We start from the raw sequence: 20,274 nt of genomic DNA on the forward strand, positions 1-20,274 counted from the left end.
CTTGTATGACAGCCAACCCATATATTTACACATAGGCCATACCTCAGCACTCTCTACTATGTGTATGTAACAGACTGTCCTACTGACCCAGACACCACTCACTCTTTTATACCCCAGCTCAACAGCAACAGCCTATAGGAAGTATATTTACTACTTTCCACGTTCTACATCCTAATTGCCCTTTCCAAGATTCCTGCGATGACTCCTCGTCTTCCTGCTTCTGCTCAGTTCACCTCCTTTCTAGGTCACTTCCCAGAAACGCTTCCTTCTTCCCTAAAATTATGTCTAGTACATTTCCTGGTTGACTTCCTATGTTGTCAGCAGCATGTTGACCCACATTGTTGGTGTTTCGATGCCTCTGGTTGGACACTGCTGGAATCTGCTCGTCGGAACAATAGGCCTCAGTTCTGCTCAAAGCTTGGATAGAAGGATAGAGGGAAATAGAGGACAGAAAGGGTACTTTTGCACTCCTTTTTGTCATTCTTTCTGCCTCTCCGCTTGTTCTTCTGCCCCCTTTCTGTTGCTTTTCCGTGTCAATATTACTTTTGTTCTCTACTTTCTCCTGTTTCCCTTTTACTCAATTTGTCTCCCCTCCCTTCTCTTGCATGACAATATTTTCCTCCACCCTTGTTTCCGTGCAGCATCTCCTTATCCCTTCTTCTCTCCCCATCCTCTGTCTCACTCTGTTTTCTTAATCCTGTCATAACCTCCGACTATGTACAGATTAACATGAGGTTTTCCTCTCTGGACTGTCATTTCATTTCTTTCTTATATTTCATCTCTTCTTATTCTTGCTTTATCTTCTCTTATTTTGTCCTCCTAAACTTGCTATACTACTTCTTCCTGACTCTTCTCTTCTGAGGAAATGTTTAATTGTGTAGATTTTTCCTCAATATTGCATTGTCTTGTGTTCATGTGACGTTAACAATGAAAAAAATACTTGATTTAAGAATGATTTACAAGATTTGCATCATGAAAAGTTGGAAATATATTTCCCAACAGATCAAAAAGGAGTTTAGGATGTTCTGACATTGTTTTATGCTTGAGTCATGCTGTTGTAGCTTTTAGTCTTTGCCTTTTTCTAGAGGGCAGGGAGAAAGAAAGACAATCGATTCTTCCAGGGCTTGGCTGTGAACTGCTTGGCTTCTGGGGATTCCTAGCATACTGTGGTTGAAGAGGGGAGATGGAAGCAGCGAGAGAGGGAGAGAGCAATGCATAGAAAGAAATGCAAAAGAGAAAAAGAATGCAGAGAGAAGGAGGAAGATAGAAATACAAAGGGAGAGACCTAGGGAAGAGAGTGATATAAGAGAAAGAAAGTGGTAAAGGTGTAGGGTTAGAGATACAAAGAAAAAATGATGTATTATAAAATAGATCAAATAGATGGAGGGAGGATGACAGACGGAAGAAATGCAGGAAGTCTGGCTCAGGTTACTGTCTGCGGCTGTGAGAGTGTTGGAGAGGAGGGAACACAACCATGTTTCTCTTTTCAGGCGTGGAGAGACAAACTTCACAGACTCTCAGAACCTTTTCATTTAAAATGTGCAGGAATTTGACACTAACGGAGAGGGATACTAACGCAAATACATAAAAATGATATGAACAAGAAGTAAATGCCAGTCTATTTATTCATATACACTACGTACATTTGTTTTGTCTGTATTGTTGGAATTGTTTCAGATACAAAGTATCTCACGATATGATACAATTCATGATATGTTGCCAACAATGACGATAATTATCACAATACAGCAATTCTGTGATAATCAATTGATTGCAAGACAATCATCTAACCATGCATCACGATATCTGTTTGACTGAAGAATAAAAAATCATGTAAAAAGGCCAAGTGCAACAATTTTTTTATTTCTTCACTTCATTGTGGTGTCAGTTTCACAGAATTTGACTTAAACTTGTCCATGTTCATGTGTGCCATCATTCCAATGTAAATTAGCCAAAAACTATACTATACTGAAAACTATAAGGATACACTATGGCTCACAAAAATTTTTTCAGTCTCTATATTAAGTTTATACCACGAGGAGTTATGAAGGAGTGACTCTGCAAATTCAAATTGTCAGGTAAATCTGTTTAGTACTTCAGTTTTTTCCCTGACAGTCCCTTTGTATTTCCATTTGTTTGAGTTCATGTAGCGTGAAAGGCAGGTGATTTCAGCTGTGGGTGAGAGTTCAGCAGAGTGCTGAACTAAAGAAAACCAGAGTACATGAGATGAGTTGTTGGGATCATAATCAGGAACTTGTATGCTTTTCAAGCTTAAATTTTCTACCACTCTGTTATACTGTAACATTGTCCTTTTGCTTCTAGTTACCGTTTTCCATTTGCCTCTGTGTCTCTCCTTTTGTCTCTGAATCTGTGTCTGACCGTTGGAAATCTCTATTTGCTCTGAGTCATGTAGGAATTACATCATTCTTCTTTTACATCTGAAATATGTTGGGTCCTGTGGATTTAACAAGTGCTGAGTGACTTCTGGCCTTATTCTGCCCTCTCGCCAGCCTTTCCATTGTGGATCCTACATGACCATGATTGGACCCAAAACCTGCATCATAAGTTACTCATTATGCTAGTTACCGTGATAGATTTATATTACATCCCACTTTACTTCCTTGTCCTTAGTTGTGTATGTGTGTACCATTCCCCAACCATGTGTGAAACGGTTAAAGGCAAGTGACGGAGGAATTTTCTCCTCTTTTAACTGGTGCTTTCAAAAGTGCTCTGCTGGGAATTCCCTTACCACCTCAGAGCGCTCACAAAATCATGTCTAAATGCTTTGTTAGAAAACACTGCAACAAATGTATAACCTCGTTGACCACCACGTCTACACATACAGGATGGTGAAGCTAAAACTACGAATGTAAGCAGTAAGAAAAGATGTACCATTCCTTTGAAGGGTGGAGGTCTGTTATTGCCAGAGCCAGGGGTGGTCTCCCTCCCTTGTGTCCATGTGAACGTATATTAAGTTGTGTGCGTGTGCTTAGTCCAAAGCTGAGATAGTCCTCTGAATGAAGTGCATCTGTCTGGCCGTGTTTGTGTATGGCTAAGAATCTGCTAAAACCTCTATAGAAGTAGCCAAACAGCAAAATAATCTGCTGTGTATCAGGTTACGCTCTCCACCCAGTCTTCCCTGGGCCGGACACATCAGATATCAGAGCATACGCAAACACCTTAAGCTTGACCCCAAATCCTCCCCACTTAAAATCGTTTTACAACTCACAGCAGTAATGCCTTTGATTCCAAAAGAGGTTTGATTTGAAGTGAAACATGAGCCGTTCAAAACTTGGCAGGATGATTTGCAGTTAGAGAGAAATTGTGATAAATGTGAGTTCTAGAATTCAGTTCCCACAGCAGCAAATATGTGTCTATTAACAGGCCAAAACTCTACATGATAATTTTGATATTGTAGCATGACATGACCTCAGATCCCCCTGATAAATTGTTGATATGTCTTGTATCGTGTCGCTTCCCTCTTGTTTCAGTGTCCTGAAACTGAGGCATAATCTTGTAGTTTTAAAAGTATTTGACGCTATTGTCATTACATATTTTCTCTTTCTGGTCTCTTCCATCATTCCCTTTCCTTCTGTCTTTTTTCACCAACCACTGATCCCTCCCTTCTTTCTGGCTTTTCCATTTCACTGCCCGCCCCTCACATTATTCTCATGTGGTTCCCTTTCTTTCCATCAATATTCCTGATCACCCTTTCTTCCTCCCTCTCGGCCTCCATCACCATCTTCTTCATCGTCCATCTCTCCATCCTTTTCCTTTCTCAGTGAGTTCTCCAGTGGAGTTGTTGATCAGTCAGACTCTCTGTTGGGTCCACGATGACCTGGACCAGGTCGACTTCTCCAGCTACCTGCTCAAAGTGTGTGGCCGGGAGGAGGTGCTGCAGAAGTGAGTACACTACAACAGCAAAGTACATGCATATCTCCATTAACATTTAAGGAATTGGGAGAAACAGCTTTTCCCAGGCTGACTTGACAGATTTGTTAATTATGCATATGGTTTTGATGGATTTTATTTGTTTTCTTAATGTCTCTCATTCCTCTCTCTATCTTCTTCTCTATTACTCTTATCTTGGCATCCTTTCAAAATCTTGTGCAGAAGGGACTCACTGATGTTTCTATATCTCGCCTGTACCCTCCTCCACCGTAGAAATTCTCTTCTCCCTCTAATCTTGGAAACATGGGAATAGTTACTCCCATACCAGGACTTAAAGGCCCAGTGCAGCCAAATGTTCAAAGCCGCATCAGTAATATGTTGTGGTTATAGCTGCTGAACTGACAAATGTTTAGTATGTTGATCATTCATTCTGTCATAATGTAACTAGTCTTTACAGCCTCGCTCTGGCCATACTGAGAATGTCCATTAATCATTACATTATGATAATTTTTTTTCTTGTGGTAACCATGGAAACGGTTAGAGATCTCATTTGCTCTGTGACTATTTTTGTTCTCTGCTACTTAGAAGAAAACTTTCAAACCTTACACATACACTGATAGTTATTGTATAAAGACGATACAGGATCCGGCCTGAAGCTATGAACCATCTGCCAAATCCCAAACGTTGAAAATATTAGGGATGCACAAAATTGTTTATTTTCGGCCAAAATCGATAACCGATAATAACCTGCTTCTCATGGTTAATGCTGATAAGATAAATTACATTTTACATTTTTGTATTCTAAAATTAAGTTTATAATCTATAGTTAATACACTCCTGAGGGTATGAAAAGATAAGCTGTAGTGAGCCAACAACATGTTTGGCTCTCAAGGCTACACTGCATTGCTCTACCCTCTACCTAAGTGCAGCAGTTTTATGTCAGGAGCGTGACAAAAGCATGCTGTGCTTGTTCTTCTCATTCTTTGTCTAATTTAAAGTTGCATACCACAATCTACTGTAACAGAGTGAGTAGATGCTGTAACTATTAAGTCAATGAAAAAAAATTGGCTTCGTAATATCAGCTCTATTTATCAGCTTGTTAGAATAGCCCAAAAGCTAATTTGGGACATTTGTTATGGGTGCTATTGCTGCATTACATTGTACAGAAAACTTTTGATTTTGTTGAGTGGTGGGTGCACAAGTGGCCTTAACACCTTTCCAAACAACATCAGTGACAAAAATAGCAAACAAAAGAATGCCAACACAAATTAAATAGCACTTCCCCAAAATACAGAGTAAATAAATATTACTTTGCATTTCAGGGAAGTATCTATGGTTTACACAGAAATAACACAATTCACTCAACTGAAGGAGATATTTGTCTCTGTCTTGTTTCTTTTTTTCAATAACTGCTCCTTACTATCCTCAACATATAGTGTGGTTTTCTGAACCTTGTCTCTCTGTTGCCCTGTGCCACAGTAAACACAGCCTCGGAAGCCACGAGTACGTCCAGAACTGCAGGAAGTGGGAGAATGAGATCACATTACAGCTACTCTCTCACTCCACCATGAGAAGAGACTTGGCACGCACCGTAAGTCACTCAATCAAATGAACATATGATCTCATATAAACTTTATAGGAGTATTTTACTGAACTGTGACATAATACATTTTATGTTGTGCCACTGAGACTCATTTTTAAACTTTTGACCCAATGCAGGAAACTGACGACACTTGATTCTCATTCAGGAAAATGATGATCTCAATGATTTGTTATGATTAGATATCACTGAGACTTTGGCACCTGCTTATCTGTCACCTGAAATGCTTGGTTGGTAAATCTTGACTGCTTTTGTTTAGGAGGAAGATGACAACTCCTCCATAGATTTAGAGAAGCACCTCGGCCAAGTGGACAGGCCATTCAAGGAGAATGTCACCAGGTAGGAGGGTCCTGCACTAGTTGGGAAAATGTAAAAAAAAATTAAAAAAGGGAGTTGTGAAGCTTAAAGATCCCCTCCACACATGTATCAAGGCATGCAAAAAACAAATCTCTAATGTGTTACCAACATGGTTATTCAGAAAATAATAATATTTTTACCACATTAAAATCTCCTGCATTAAGAATTTCAGTATATATGAATATCCAATATTAGTTGCTTCCTGAGTCTGGTCCTTCTAGGTTGAGTTAAATGTGCACTTTTAGTTTAGGATGCTGGATTAACAAATTAATAAGAAAGCTTCTGGAAATTACATACAGTTTTTTGTCATGTTAATTCCCTGAAATGATTTCAAAGAGCTTAAGTTTCTTTTAGTTAACTGAAGTAAAGTTTACAGTATATTCAGTCTTTAACTGATTAGCGCTGATAATAAGCACAGTCTTAAGTCCTCCTGTCATTCCTCATCTAATCTCTTTTTATGCGTTTTCTTGCAGACAAGGCCTGGCTGACTATTTAGAAGGCTATCACAATCAAGTCAACATCTGCCAACAAAATGAGGTACATGTGGTCCCTGTGCAGGTCTGGAAAGAAAAATTCAAAGGATGTAAAATTGTTTTGACTATATTCCAGTCTTAAAACATCAAACAATTAATTTTACTGTGAAATCTTTTACTGCATTCAAAGGTATGGATTTTAAAATTGAATTTTTGTGTAGCTGCCCTTATATTGAGACTCATGTAGCCTCTGATCCCACCTCTGATGCTACACTTTGTTAACACAAAAATGTTGAACTGAATTGTATAACGAAAGCCTCCAAAGACTGTTTTCAACTCCCCTCAAGGGTTTTGTGTCCATTCAAATACTTCACACATAAATGTAAGTTTACTAGGACATTCCTGGAAAGCAGGCTTTCTAGAAATGGCACATCTGTTTTCAGCCAGTGTAGGTTATTGCGGAGTAATTGAATGTAGACTAAAGTTAGAAATATGCTCCGCCCTCAACTCATCGTAAACCTCATAATCACATCAAGATTTATTTAAGTGAACCATGACAAGATCATAGCGTGTACTGTAATTAATCTGCTTTCAGAATGCAAAAGTATGTTTGTTTTGAGCCTTGTTTGTACAGACATGCACACACAGTAGGCTGTAGTTTGAAATAAAGTTTAGATGAGAATCTGTTTAATGAATTGTTGGTGGTTGTTCGCTCACAGAGACATTCTGATGTGTCGTTCTTAACAATGGGTTTTCTTTTGTTAAAAGACAAGCTGAAAAGAAAAGTACACATTAGGAGGATATCCCTTTCACAACAGGCTCGTGGAGTATGTAAAGATTGATGCAGTTGTGACACAAATGCTGTAATAACCTGCGCTGTATCTCTTTATTCAGAGTACCCAATATAAGACAGTGGACCGGTTGGCGCAGACTCTGAAGAACCTGTGCTGTGCTCTAGATGAGGTGGAGACGCAAGCCATCACAGAGGCTATGAAGAGGCTTCGACACTCCGTCAATTTACCCCGGACACGCTCACCCAAGGTAGGCTTTCGAATCATACATGCTCACAAAGTATTAGATGTAAGAATGTCTTTCTAAGAATATGTTTTGCTTTGTAGAATGGGTCCAAATCATCTGGTCAATCATCAAATGGTAAGTTCTGTACATACACGCAGTCACACATAACCTCCTACTAAATGCTGTATTTGCAGTCGCAACTATTACCATGATTTCTATCTGACCCCTCACTGATAACTACCTGACTCTGACAGGTCACACCAGTCCCGTAGAGGAGAGCATGGCCTTGCTGACACAGGCTGTGTACGACCTGGCAAAGCTCTACTTGCGCTCCTTCTGCCCCCCATCCACCTCCTTCAGCTCCCCTCCGTTGCCCCAGGCTACAGACGGTGAAAGTGTAGAGGGGGGGAGTAGCAAAGAAGCTTCAGGCACCACAGACCACCTTCAGTTCACTCTGTTTGCCTTGCATGGCATCCCGGGGAACTGGGTCAGCAGGTAAACAGTCAGAGGATGAACATACTCTATTCTTACTTTTTATTTTAAGGGGTTTCTCTTCTTTCTTTTTTTTTGAGATAACATCAGTGTGTCTCATCTAAGTGTGTATTCTACCTGTACCACAAAACCGTAGAGTGACACAGATAAGCGCCTCAGAAATACAGGTGATCTGACTCTGTAGCTGATGATGCTGTTAATGTGTGTTAACATTTCAAGTCCTTTGCTGCAGGATAATTACTATTATTCGGGCCACCCACATTTCACTTAATTGCACTTCTGCAAGGTAGGGCCAAAGATGAAGACAGAAGGTAGAGGAAGCCAGATAAGAATTGTGATCACTTTATTTGCCAAGTGCATACAATGAGTGCAACAGCAGAATAAACCAAGCAATTTATTGGTAAGCAGCCAGGACCAAGGAGAGAATTTTTGTGACACTACAACATTGCAGCACAGTGTCACAGGCTGTGCTGTCACAGCAGATAGTCTTGTTTTCTTCTACTAAACAAACGGCTCCTGTGTTGCTCCCCACATCTTATTTTTCCATGCCAGTGTCCAGTTTCACCCTGACTTTATCTCCTGTGTGTGTCTGGAACAGAGCAGAGCCAAATTTTCCGTTCCCAGCTCTGTCACGCATCACTGACCAGGATCAGTACATCTTAGACAGGCCCTTCCACATTTGCATAGGTTTGGAAAGAAATGTATGAGAACACAGTTTTGATAATCTTGTTGGAAAAAGGAGTTCAGATTCATGTCATTTCACCTCACCATCAATAAGGGATAGTCCTCAGCAATAAATTTCTAAAGCTGTTGTTTTATTGCTGAGTTACATCATGATGAACGCCAACCAAGTCCAATTCTGGTCAACATCAGATTAAAAATGCAGCCGTTTGAAATCAGAAATAAAGAAACTTTAACTATCAATGTGAGTTGGAGGCATTTTCAAAGCTGCCATCCCTTCCTTCCATGGTAATTTTCTGGTCAACCAGTGAGGCCTTCATATAAAGAGAGGAACTGCTTAATAACAGGCCTATTTACTCCAGCTCAGCCTCTTCCAGCAGCTATTTAAAGCCAGCACCAAACATTGCTGCAGTGACACTCATTCCAAAGACACCTCCTAAAATATTTAGCTCCTCTCAACCCAAGGCCAGCGGGGCGCAACGAGTACATTGTTGCCCAGCCCAGACTAGTATTTAGGCATATCTGTTGTGTTGTGGTGTTACTATAATACTCAGTTATTGAGGTCTGAGTGTTTGGCGTTGTTGTGGCCAGGGTGTCATCCATCTGGAGCCTCAGTAGATGCCATGGCATTGCCAGCATATTGAGACACAGTGACTAGTGGTGGAGCTGCCAACACAGATGGCACTGAGCAGTGGATCAAGCCCGTAGTGGTGAAAATGTGTAACTGATGTGCTTGTATTTTCACTCTCCACTCACATATCTCACACGTCTCTAATTGAAACATAGTTATTATTTTGGGAGGTGTTGTTGAGCAGGGCAGCTAATCTAAATACTGGGAGTGATTTATTTGTTCGCACATAGCATCACAAATATAAATCCCACAAATATAAATTTCTTGTTTATTTATTTATTTATTGATACAAAGTATTGGCCTTTATTACATTGAATACAGTACTGTATATACATGAAAGCATATAGAGGTAAGGTAATGTATGTTCCTGTATAGTTCCTAATTCCTGTATATGCTGAGGTTTTGTCAACATGAATATTTTTTAAAACACATATTTTCCAAACAAGCATGTTAGGCCAGTATGTGGTGATAACATCTACACCAACAATACATCAAATACCAGGAAAGAAGATTCTCAGCATGTGTAGTGAGCTTTTTTACTTTGGAGAAAGCTTAAAAACTTAAACAAAAGTATTTATTTTTGTTTTTTGCTACATGTTACTTTACCTTTCTGGCACACGACCTAGCAGTGCTAACTAGACATAAACAAACCAGTAGCCCACCACTAGCCCATGGTCATTACACAAAGTAACAATTGGTGTGCGCAAATTGGGGTGATGATGTCTTTTTTTCCAAAACTCTACATTTTACACATATATTTCGGATACACAGAAACCAGAGTTTTGAAAAATCTCACCCTTAGAGAGGTTTTTCAAAAATCTATGTTTTGATCACATGAAACTTTGTTTTCATGTGGACGAGAAGCCAACATGTTGAGGAAAATATTTATTTATTTTAAAAAAAAGACCAAGACCAAAACCTCGACACAGCCACAGGTGTTTTCACTGATGCAGCCTGATTATTCCTGGGAGTGTACCAACCATACTTAATTGACATCCCCCTTCTCCCTCACTGTCCTGTACTTTGACTTTGTGATTCTTAATTAATGGAAGAGAAATTAACCTGGCAGGATAAATCAGGTCGCTCAAGTTGCTGCAACTGCTGCAGTGGAGCTGCTCAGTGACCAGCAGATGAGACTGTTGTTGTAGGCAGCTTCAGGTGCAGATTGTGTGAGTGTAAAGGAGAGTTATAATACTCTATAGTGGTAAAAGGCTCCTGCACAGCCATGGTCCACCCACACAGGTGTTTTTTCTTATGTTGCCTGATTAGACCTCTTCCTTTCTGTGTGGGCAGGTACAGAGCAGCTTTCCCTGAGTAAATAAATGTTAAAAAAAGGTTTTAGAAAATTCAATCTAAGAATCACTGAAGTCTAATAAGAATAACTGAAAACACCTGCATGGGTGTTCAGGGCCTATTACTAGTACTACATAGACAGGCAAGCAGTGGTCTGATTCAGACCAGAAGGTTGCTGGAAAATTCCAAACTGTTGGGGAAGTATGTTTGAATTAACAAGATGCTGTCCCCTTCCATATTGTACCAATGAAAAGCCCTTGAGCAAGGCACTCAGCCCACAGTTGCTCCCAAGTGGATGTATGTTTAACTGTAATTCTGTGAAAAAGGTCATTGCTGAAAATGGGAAAGCATGATTGTTGTGTCTTAAATGTAAAATAAACTAAATAAAAAAGTGTACATGCAAGCACCAGTACGTCCATATATAGTCACTCCTGTGCCTTACCATTATAATGCCCGTATCCTAGCAACTAAAGAGCATGAAAGCAACAAGCATCATCAAAATTTAACTCTAACAGTTTCGTCAAAGCTCCTGGCTGTATAAAAAGACGCAGTAACAAAACTTATTGTGTTGTTTTGTTGCAGTTATGAGAAGTACTTCCTGGTGTGTTCACTCACACACAATGGCAAGAACCTGTTTAAACCGGTCCAGTCCAAGAGAGTGGGCACATACAAAAGCTTTTTCTACCACATCAAATGGGACGAACTGTGAGTGATTGCCCTGGCCTCTCCTCTCCTCTCCTCTCCTCTCCTCTCCTCTCCTCTCCTCTCCTCTCCTCTCCTCTCCTCTCCTCTCCTCTCCTCTCCTCTCCTCTCCTCTCCAATAACAATAACAACAACAACAACAACAACAACAACAACAACAACATGCTGTTTGTACTGTCTTTCTGCTACAACACTTTCCTTGTCTCTCATAGGATCAACTTCCCCATAGCAGTAGCTGTTCTCCCCTTGGAGTCCATACTGAGCCTCACTCTGTTCGGGGTGTTGAACCAGAATGCCAGCAGCTCCCCAGACTCCAACAAACAGAGGAAAGCTCCAGAGCTGCTGGGCAAAGTCTCTATGCCGCTCTTTGACTTTAGAGGGTAAGGAGAGAGGAGTGGCTGGTGGTGGCTGGATCTCCCACTTATCGCTCAGTTGTGAAAGATGTTTTCTAAACAGTTTCAGTCTTACAATTTGACACATTAAAGTTTACATATTTTTCACAGTGGAAGTAATATGCCAGTAAAATTCCTTACTTTGATTGTTTTGGGTTTGTTGTTCTTGTTTATTGCTGAATGTGTTTTTCAGGGTGCTTGCCAGGGGCAGCAGGTTGTTGTGTCTGTGGACATCTGCCCAGGGAGCTGCTGCTGCCGCTGGCTCTACAGGCAGCCGCAAGAGGGTGCCTGCAGAGCGAATAGTACTACAGGTCGGTGGTGGTGCTAACAGCATCTGTAGTACAACCCCCTGAATAAATGTATATTTACAAAAGTCAATGATGCTGATGAACTAAAACATGTAAATAAATATATTGTCTTTGTACTGTTTTCATTTGGATTTATGTCAATTGGGTATGTGATTTTTTACAGTAGTCATAGGTAGTGATCAAGGCAGTCATGGTGGTAGAGCAGTAGTTATCTTTTTGCCTTTTGTCATGGTCACTGTAGCTGCTACAATACTACTCCTGTACGGATTTAATTTCCATGATCACTAGAACTAATGCACAATGGCGGCTACAACTATTGCTGTATTTATCAGGAGTACTTATACACCAAAATCGTCTGCCAGTGATAGTACGTAAAAGTAGCAGTACTGTAAGGTTCAGTAGTTGAAAAAGTACTTTGGTTTTAATAATACCAGTTCTTGTCAAACTGTGATATCGACAACCTTTTAGTTTTGTTTTGGAGTTTTTTTTTTCTCAGAAAGAATATAGGGTATTTTTAAAGGAACGCTCTGTAGTTGAAGAAATGTGTCTACTTGAATTAAAGATACTTCACAGGAATAAACTGATTCCAGTTTTGGTATTTGTGATACTGTCAGGTGGACTTCCCCAACTCAGCAGTGGATGTTTTATACGTGGGACCCAAGGAAGCCCCAAGCCCAGAGCCCAACACACAGGAGGAGCTGGACCCCGATCTGCGGCGCAAACTAGAGAAAATCTGCAGCCGAGCTTCCAATTTTGGGTAGGAGAATGTCACCCGTGAGATGCAATCTGAGAGTAGATATGATAAACATTTCTAACAATTAATGTGTCAGCTTTTTCGGCTGTTTCCATCTCTTCAGTTCTGAGAGATTTTAGGGAAATTTGCTTTGCTGGACTGATTTCAAATAAAAGCACTGACTTCAATTAATAGCACAAGAGAGATGGTCTTAATGTTGCTCAGCTTGATGTGTAAAACAGACATCAGGCTGAGCAACATAACACAAAAAAGCTGATTGCCAAAAAGCTGAAATTCACATTTGACAATGCAGTGCTTCTTGTGCAAAGACAAGTGCCTCAAAGCATCTGGATAGTTTATTAACTTCTTAAATTTTGTTTAAAATGTCTATCTGCACGAGTCAAAATGCAACAAAACCTGATATTCTTTGCAAAGTATCGCTATGGGGAAACTTGGTTTAAAGCCATGTGTGCTGAAGACATCACTATTTTTGTACTAGGGTGTTTGTTGATAACAGTCACAAGTTTGAGAGCAATTTAATAAAATTGGCTTTGTTTTCTTAGTGTTTGTAATGCATGTTGCCTCATTGAAAAATGTGACCGCCGGGGAATCAAAATAGGGCTTTTGAAAGGTGTTTGGTTTAATCTTGAATCTATGTTCTTCCAAATTCTACTTTTAATTATAATTACAGTACTTAGTGTTACAAAAGTCTAAATAACTTGCACAGAAACAGTATTTCATGTAACATTTCTGCTTGAGCAGACATCTTTTTGGCAGACTCTCAGACCACCCAAAATCCGTTGGACTTAGTAGATTTAAGAAGAGATTTTAAAAGATGCCACTGACTCTGCCAGCCACAGTTCCCCATACACGCCTCTATGTTGTCTGCACCAGTGTGTCTGTTCTCGTCCAGCTGCTCCAGGCCCAGCTAAATGCTCTCTTATGCCTGCTGCCAGCCAAATCTCCTCCACGCTGCCAACATCCATGAGACTCAACCAGCACTTTAGCACAGAGCGCTCTCTCACTGGTCTCTCACCGCCTGCTTTCTGTCCTGCTCATTCATTTCTACAGCCTTTGTGGGCACAAGACTGCAGTCTCACTGATCTGTCGCGTGTTGATTCAGTGTGTGTGATATTCCATCCATCCCAAAGGAGAAATTTGTATTTTTATTACTATATAGAGGTCAGGTAAAAACAAATATCGCTAGCATCTTCAGTGAGGGGAAAGAGAGCTGTCAAAGGAATTTAACCTCGTTTTTTTTTTCTGCTTCAGGGCCCACCACGGGACCCTTACAGTGTCTCACAGTGCACACACTCACACTCTTTCAAGCTGTCTAGAAGGATTTGCACTGCATATATTGGAAGTGCTTCAAGTAGGGGCTGTATTCCTTGTTTAAATGTACATTGAGTTATAATTCTTGAGGAAGTGTAGAGAATGTATTGCTCACTTACCTTATACAGATTTTCTCAGACATTTTTCAGAAAATTGCAGTAGTTAACTTCGTGTCACGTTGCTGTCAATATACTTGTTTTTGTGTGATTCTATTTATATGTTCTGTCTCTCCTGTCTGTTTTAACCATTATTGCTGATCCTGCCAAGTAAAATCCTCAATTGGAGGTCCTTGATACTTTCCTTTTGTTTATTTTTATAGTATTGAAACAGAGGTAGTTTTTAAATACTGAAAAATAAGATGGGACAAATTTGAGTTCATCTTTTTTACAAGTACCATCTAATCCGTCTTTCCTCTGTCCGTCTCCAGGCTGAAGCGGGCAGACCACCAGCTCCTATGGGATCATCAGCTCCACTGTAAGAAGGACCACCCCAGCAGCCTCCCCAAGGTGCTGGCCAGTGTGCCCAGCTGGGACTGGGCCAGCATAGCTCACATCCACTCCCTGCTGCACCACTGGCCCCCTCTGCCCCCCGTCACCGCGCTGGAGATGCTCGACTCAAAGTATGCACTGTATACATTAATACACATATTTGGTCTATGGCATCATCAGTCCTTGCTCTGTGGATCTTTGTTGTATGTCTTGAGTCTAATGCATGTGTATGTATTGTATGTGTGTAGGTTTGCAGACACCGAAGTGAGAAATGTTGCTGTTAGTTGGATTGAGAAGAGCAGTGATGATGAGCTGGCTGACTACCTGCCACAGCTTGTACAGGTAAAGCTAAAAATAGACGCACAAATACATAAGATATTTTACATCCGTACAGACTGAGCTACTATCGCCCCCGTTCTAAGTCACTTTTATCTCTTTCCAGGCATTTAAGTTTGAGTGTCACCTAAAGAGCGCCCTCGTCATGTTCCTGCTGTCCAGAGCGCAAGGCAACATCAACATTGCTCACTACCTCTATTGGTGAGTCAACAGCAGTACTGAAACAGCAACAAGCTGATGTAGTTATTTCCAAACAAGCACCTGAAAGGAAATGTTGCGAGAACTGAGTCTCATCTGAGAAAATGACATTTCATGACATGATGAGCTCTGGTCACCACAAAACACACTTGGTAATCATTTGCTTAGAATGCAAGAAGACTTGCTTAGAAACTCACACAGATCTGCACCTCGCTCTGTGTGAATTGTGACATTGCTATTTATAGCATTATTCATAATACAATTGGTCTAAACACAAGTTTGCCTCATTTCCTGTCTTATTCGGTGGCTTTTAGAATAGACATACAGACTATGTTGTTTTGCTTGTATTCTTCCATTAAGAGGGTCTATTTCGTAACTCATTAAAACAAAGACATAGTTTGTAATAATCAACTTTTTAAAATTATGATCTCAGTGCTGAGGCTCTCTACAGAAAATGAGGAATAAGAGGTTGGTTACCTGTTAAATCCAATGGGTGTAATGGCTGCAGGCTACTGAAGGATGCTGTGCAGGATCCTGCCTGGGGACGACGCTATGAGCGGGTGCTGGGTGCCCTGCTGTGTCTGTGTGGAACAAAGCTGAGGGCGGAGCTGGAGAAACAGACTCACCTGGTGACCCTGCTGGGAGCCGTGGCCGAGAGAGTCAGACAGGCCGGGGGGTCCACACGACAGGTTAGTATGTGTGTGTGTGGGGTTGTGATCTGACTGTAATTTTGTATGTTACTATATATTCTATGTGTGTGTGTTATACTTTGTTTTTTTGTGTCTGTTCAGGTGGCGCTACAAGAGGGTCTTGAAAATGTTCAGAACTTTTTCCAGAGGAACAGCTGCCGACTGCCTCTCAGCCCCAGTCTGGTGGCCAAGGAGCTAAACATCAAGGTAAGATACGTGGACCGTGGATAAAGAGAAATAGTCAATTTTGCCAAAAAAATTAGATCTTCTGAATGTTGAGTTAATTTTTCATAATTGTATTCAGGTCAAAACACCTTCCATCACACTGGATATAACTGATCAGCAAAGAATTTAGCATTAGTGAATTCATTACTGTAACAATGAATAGAAGTACAGAGAGCAGGAGAATAAGAGAACCCTTAACAGAGCTGTTGGTCAGGAAACAGTCACATTCTCCTCCTCTTGTAGAACCTCTGTGGTTCAAACCGCCGAGGAAATGAGCTCATTAAACTACAATTTAACCAAAATATAAAACACATGCATGTGCATATTTGGAAAAAATCTCATACAGATATTCATCAAAGATAATTTTTTGATATCACTTTCGGAATATCTGCATGTAATCCCAAAAGTAAGATGATGATCACTGCTTGTCACAAAAGGAATAGGTGAAATCAACCTGTCTGCCTGGCCTATCATTTTACCCCAGGCTTTATAGATTATTATAATATAATTGGTAAGTAAATGTGTCTCTTATATGGATATGATCCACACAATGTTCCACATAGTTTGAGAGAGTAATTGCATCTACTTGACACTTTCGACCAAAAACGGGTTTTTCAGTCGCTGGATGGTGACTTTTCTTTGGCGAAGCATAATGATGACATAGAGTATGTGGCCCCTGGTAACAAAACTAAACAAAAAGTGTCTTTTAAAACGCAAAACAAATCAAAGATACAAAGAAAACAATAACAAAGACATAACTCAATCCTGTTGTTTGGATATTAAAAACAACAAACAGCACAATATAGTCCAGAATATAACATCATGTGTTTGTGTGTGTGTAGGCCTGCTCCTTTTTCAACTCCAACGCAGTTCCCCTCAAGCTGGCCCTGGTCAACGCCGACCCACTGGGAGAAGAGATCAATGTTATGTTTAAGGTACTGTACCCACACACAGCAGCATGAACTGCAAGTGAAAAATGCTGCAGATGAACCTCATGAACTGCCATTAGTATTTTAAATAGTAGCTGGTTCTTGTGTGTCTCTCACACTTTAACTTAGACTGGGCAGCTGTCATCAGGTACATCAAAACTTGTTGTAACCAACTGTTGTTTACATGCATCTCATATGAGCACTGCTCCCCCTGGTGGCTGAAGTAATTTTAAGAATGCACTGCGTTGATGTAATTTGTCTCTGTTTGTTTGTGTTTTAGGTTGGAGAAGACTTGAGGCAGGATATGTTGGCTCTTCAGATGATCCGCATTATGGACCGCATCTGGCTGCAGGAGGGGCTGGACCTCCGTATTGTCAACTTCAAATGCATCTCCACCGGCAAGGACAAAGGTAACAGTCTAAGACATACAGAGGTTTCATTTACAATTCAAGTGTCTGTTAGCCAGATCACAACTCTGATTACAATCTGTCTTGATTTAGAGTCAGTCCGTTTCTAGTCCAGGAGGAGGCTGTAATACATTTGATGACAAACTTCTGCACTTTAGCAGTTTACTTAAAACAATAACAGCTTGGCTAGCGTTAGCGAACCACCATCATGAGCTAACACAAACATAAATTAATGAATTAGTGTAACTTAGCTACACTTTAGATGTATTAAGAAAACCGACAGTGAGTGGCAATTGCCACAATTTACTGACAAAGTTACACTATTGGAGGATTATATTTGCATCTTGGAAAGACAGATGGATTTACACCTTTTTGAGGTCTGACTAGAATGCATCTTGAAAAGATTTCGGTCCATCTTGAATGCTTCTCTGATTCATTTACAGTCAGCTTTGTTGAGATTGGACAGCTATCTTATCTGCCAAAAACACATGAAGTGACCTCGTGGGGTAAATGTGGTCTGATACACTCACATCAGTCAGTCAACATATATTTTGTACCATCTCTGACCAAAGCATAAACCTGCTGTAGAAACACTCTATACTGCAAACTTCACAGCACAAGTAGGTCAGAAATAAACATAAGTTAATATAACTAGTCAATGTTGAAAGCAGTAATTAGTCATCGTCAAACTACAATGTTAGGAAAGGAAATTGCCTTTCTATCTGAGATTAAAAACACCATGGCCATGAGAAGAACAGATAAAATCATTACCGGTGTGTGAACTTATAAGAAGGAAGTGTTCTGTTGTTGTAATGGGACAGGCAGAAATGATGTCCAATAATCCAAACAGACTTCATATTAAACTCAATTATGATTCACAAGCAGACATCTATGTAATGCCATCTCCTTTACAGCCTCCGGTTATGATTGCCTGGTGTATTCTGATCATCCAAGGCAAAACAACAACAGTTGACTGTTCTGTATTTGCATTGTGTTAATAAAAGTTGTGATGTGTTGTTTAGGTATGGTGGAGCTGGTGCCGTCCTCCGACACCCTGAGAAAGATCCAGGTGGAGTACGGAGTAACCGGATCCTTCAAGGACAAACCGCTGGCAGAGTGGCTCCGCAAGTACAACCCTGCTGAGGATGAATATGAGAAGGTAAAAAGACATATAGTATATGCAAACAGCAGTAAAACTACTTCAACCCTACAAATTGAAAAATGCACTGAGCTGCTTCTCAGTGTCGAATGATAAGTAAGGGCTCAGATATTAAAGCCACAATTTTCCTTTGACACAGTGGTTTGGCTCTGTAGGAGTTAAAAACACACACTCATGCACTCCTGAAGTTTATAGCAGTTGTAGAAGTTTCTGACCTTTGACACCTATAAATGAGAAACCGCACTCCTGACTCACAACCTCTGACCCTAAAGATCTACTGCGCCAAATTTGACCCTGAACTTTAAGCATGACGCAGGAATAAACATGTCATTAGATACACACTTATGGATTTCTGAGGCTGGTTAATACAGTGTTTTTTATACCACACATATATATATATATATATATATGAGATAATTCATATTTGTTCCTCTCTTTTCTGTTTGTCACTCTTTCTCTCTTCGTCCTCTTCTCAGGCATCGGAGAACTTCATCTACTCATGTGCAGGATGCTGCGTGGCGACCTACGTGCTGGGCATCTGTGATCGCCATAATGACAATATTATGCTGCGCTCCACTGGTCACATGTTCCACATCGATTTCGGGAAGTTCCTGGGACATGCCCAGATGTTTGGCAGCTTCAAAAGGTGAAAATCAGATATGCTGTTTAGGGCTTGTTTGTGTGCATGCGTTTGTGCAAGTGCTTGTCAGCTAAAACGTGCTTTAGAGCGCTATCAGGGTTTAAAGGTTTTCCTTCAGGGTGTAACAGGATGTCTATGACTGTGTTTTTATTACCAGGATGTTACCAGATGATATGTGAAAGGTAACAGCTGATTTTCAGTAGGGGAAAGTTAACACATTGAAAAAATAGCAATCTCCAAAGCTTAAAAACATGATGGGTGCACAGAAGTGGCAGGAATCAATGGTGAACAAAACTCTGCCACTCCCAAAGAACAATTTCTATGTTTTATTGTGGGCAAATTGTTTTTTGCCCACAGAGTGCCAGAGTTTTGTTCAAAGTTAAGAAATGTTTCCCAGTTGTAATCTATGCCAGAGAGTTACAATGGACCCACCAGAAGAATTTACTTAATAAAGACACATGAATCGATTTGATGGCATAATTTGATCTCCTCATTAGGTGAGTTGATCAGCAGAAGGCCAAATACAAAATACAAATACCTCTTTCCCCCCTGGACAAAAACCCACTGACATGGCTAATGGCATTCATTCTTAGGTCAAATGACTCTGCAGTAGTCCCAAGTATTTATCAGCTCCAGCTACGATCAGCAGTGATAGAAACACCCGGCTGACATGCTAATTTTCACCCCTTTTCTGGCGCTATTAAAGCACTTTGAAGTTCAGTATATTGGCGTGTGAATAGTTTACCTTCCATCTCCATTCAAGCAGCGCTCGAACATCGTTCAGTCAGTGTTAAGACTGAGAGAGACTGGCGTAAAATTAAGAAAAGTAACCACCATGACATTGTCAACAGCATCCATGCAGCTTTCTACTGTTTCCCTTTCTCTGATGCATTGCTGACATTGATCGTGACACACCAGAAACAAAAAAAACAGAAAGGCGTCAATTGCCTATTTTTAGTTGGTTTACCTGTATTAAAATAATCTAAACCCTGCTAATTTTGGTGTACAAATGGTATAAGAAATTAAATGAGTCAAAGGCTCCTTTGTGGGTCACTGAATTGACAGTGTCGGAGTTGGTGTACTTCACTTTGCAAAATTAATGTGTATTTTCAAGCATGACCTGGTTCGTAGCTCACACACTGCACTCATTCCCAGCTGGGATCTGTCCAGGTGGGCCGCTCCACAACTGGCTTCTATTTTTGGCCACTGAGCATCTCCACTGAAGTATTTAGAGGCTTTGTAGTATCTTGCCTCAGGGTGCCCCTGAGGTTATTGTAGGGGAAGAAGGTGCATTCACTTTC

General features: G+C 40.5%; 1 protein-coding gene across 1 annotated transcript in view; it reads left to right on the top strand.

Annotated features, from left to right (window-relative positions):
• pik3c2a (phosphatidylinositol-4-phosphate 3-kinase, catalytic subunit type 2 alpha) overlaps positions 1–20,274 on the top strand; it is a 46,173-nt gene that overhangs the window by 19,713 nt on the left and 6,186 nt on the right. The window contains exons 5-24 of the mRNA XM_073471509.1: positions 3,783–3,903; positions 5,371–5,482; positions 5,751–5,830; positions 6,322–6,385; positions 7,216–7,362; positions 7,440–7,473; positions 7,593–7,833; positions 11,018–11,140; positions 11,350–11,517; positions 11,723–11,840; positions 12,452–12,594; positions 14,330–14,521; positions 14,639–14,732; positions 14,833–14,927; positions 15,433–15,613; positions 15,716–15,820; positions 16,681–16,773; positions 17,048–17,177; positions 18,197–18,333; positions 18,810–18,979. Of these exons, the coding sequence (XP_073327610.1) occupies positions 3,783–3,903; positions 5,371–5,482; positions 5,751–5,830; positions 6,322–6,385; positions 7,216–7,362; positions 7,440–7,473; positions 7,593–7,833; positions 11,018–11,140; positions 11,350–11,517; positions 11,723–11,840; positions 12,452–12,594; positions 14,330–14,521; positions 14,639–14,732; positions 14,833–14,927; positions 15,433–15,613; positions 15,716–15,820; positions 16,681–16,773; positions 17,048–17,177; positions 18,197–18,333; positions 18,810–18,979 (2,548 nt within the window). The remainder of the gene's footprint in view (positions 1–3,782; positions 3,904–5,370; positions 5,483–5,750; positions 5,831–6,321; positions 6,386–7,215; positions 7,363–7,439; positions 7,474–7,592; positions 7,834–11,017; positions 11,141–11,349; positions 11,518–11,722; positions 11,841–12,451; positions 12,595–14,329; positions 14,522–14,638; positions 14,733–14,832; positions 14,928–15,432; positions 15,614–15,715; positions 15,821–16,680; positions 16,774–17,047; positions 17,178–18,196; positions 18,334–18,809; positions 18,980–20,274) is intronic.

This window comes from Pagrus major, chromosome 8 (genome assembly GCF_040436345.1).
Source record: "Pagrus major chromosome 8, Pma_NU_1.0".
NCBI lineage: Eukaryota > Metazoa > Chordata > Actinopteri > Spariformes > Sparidae > Pagrus > Pagrus major.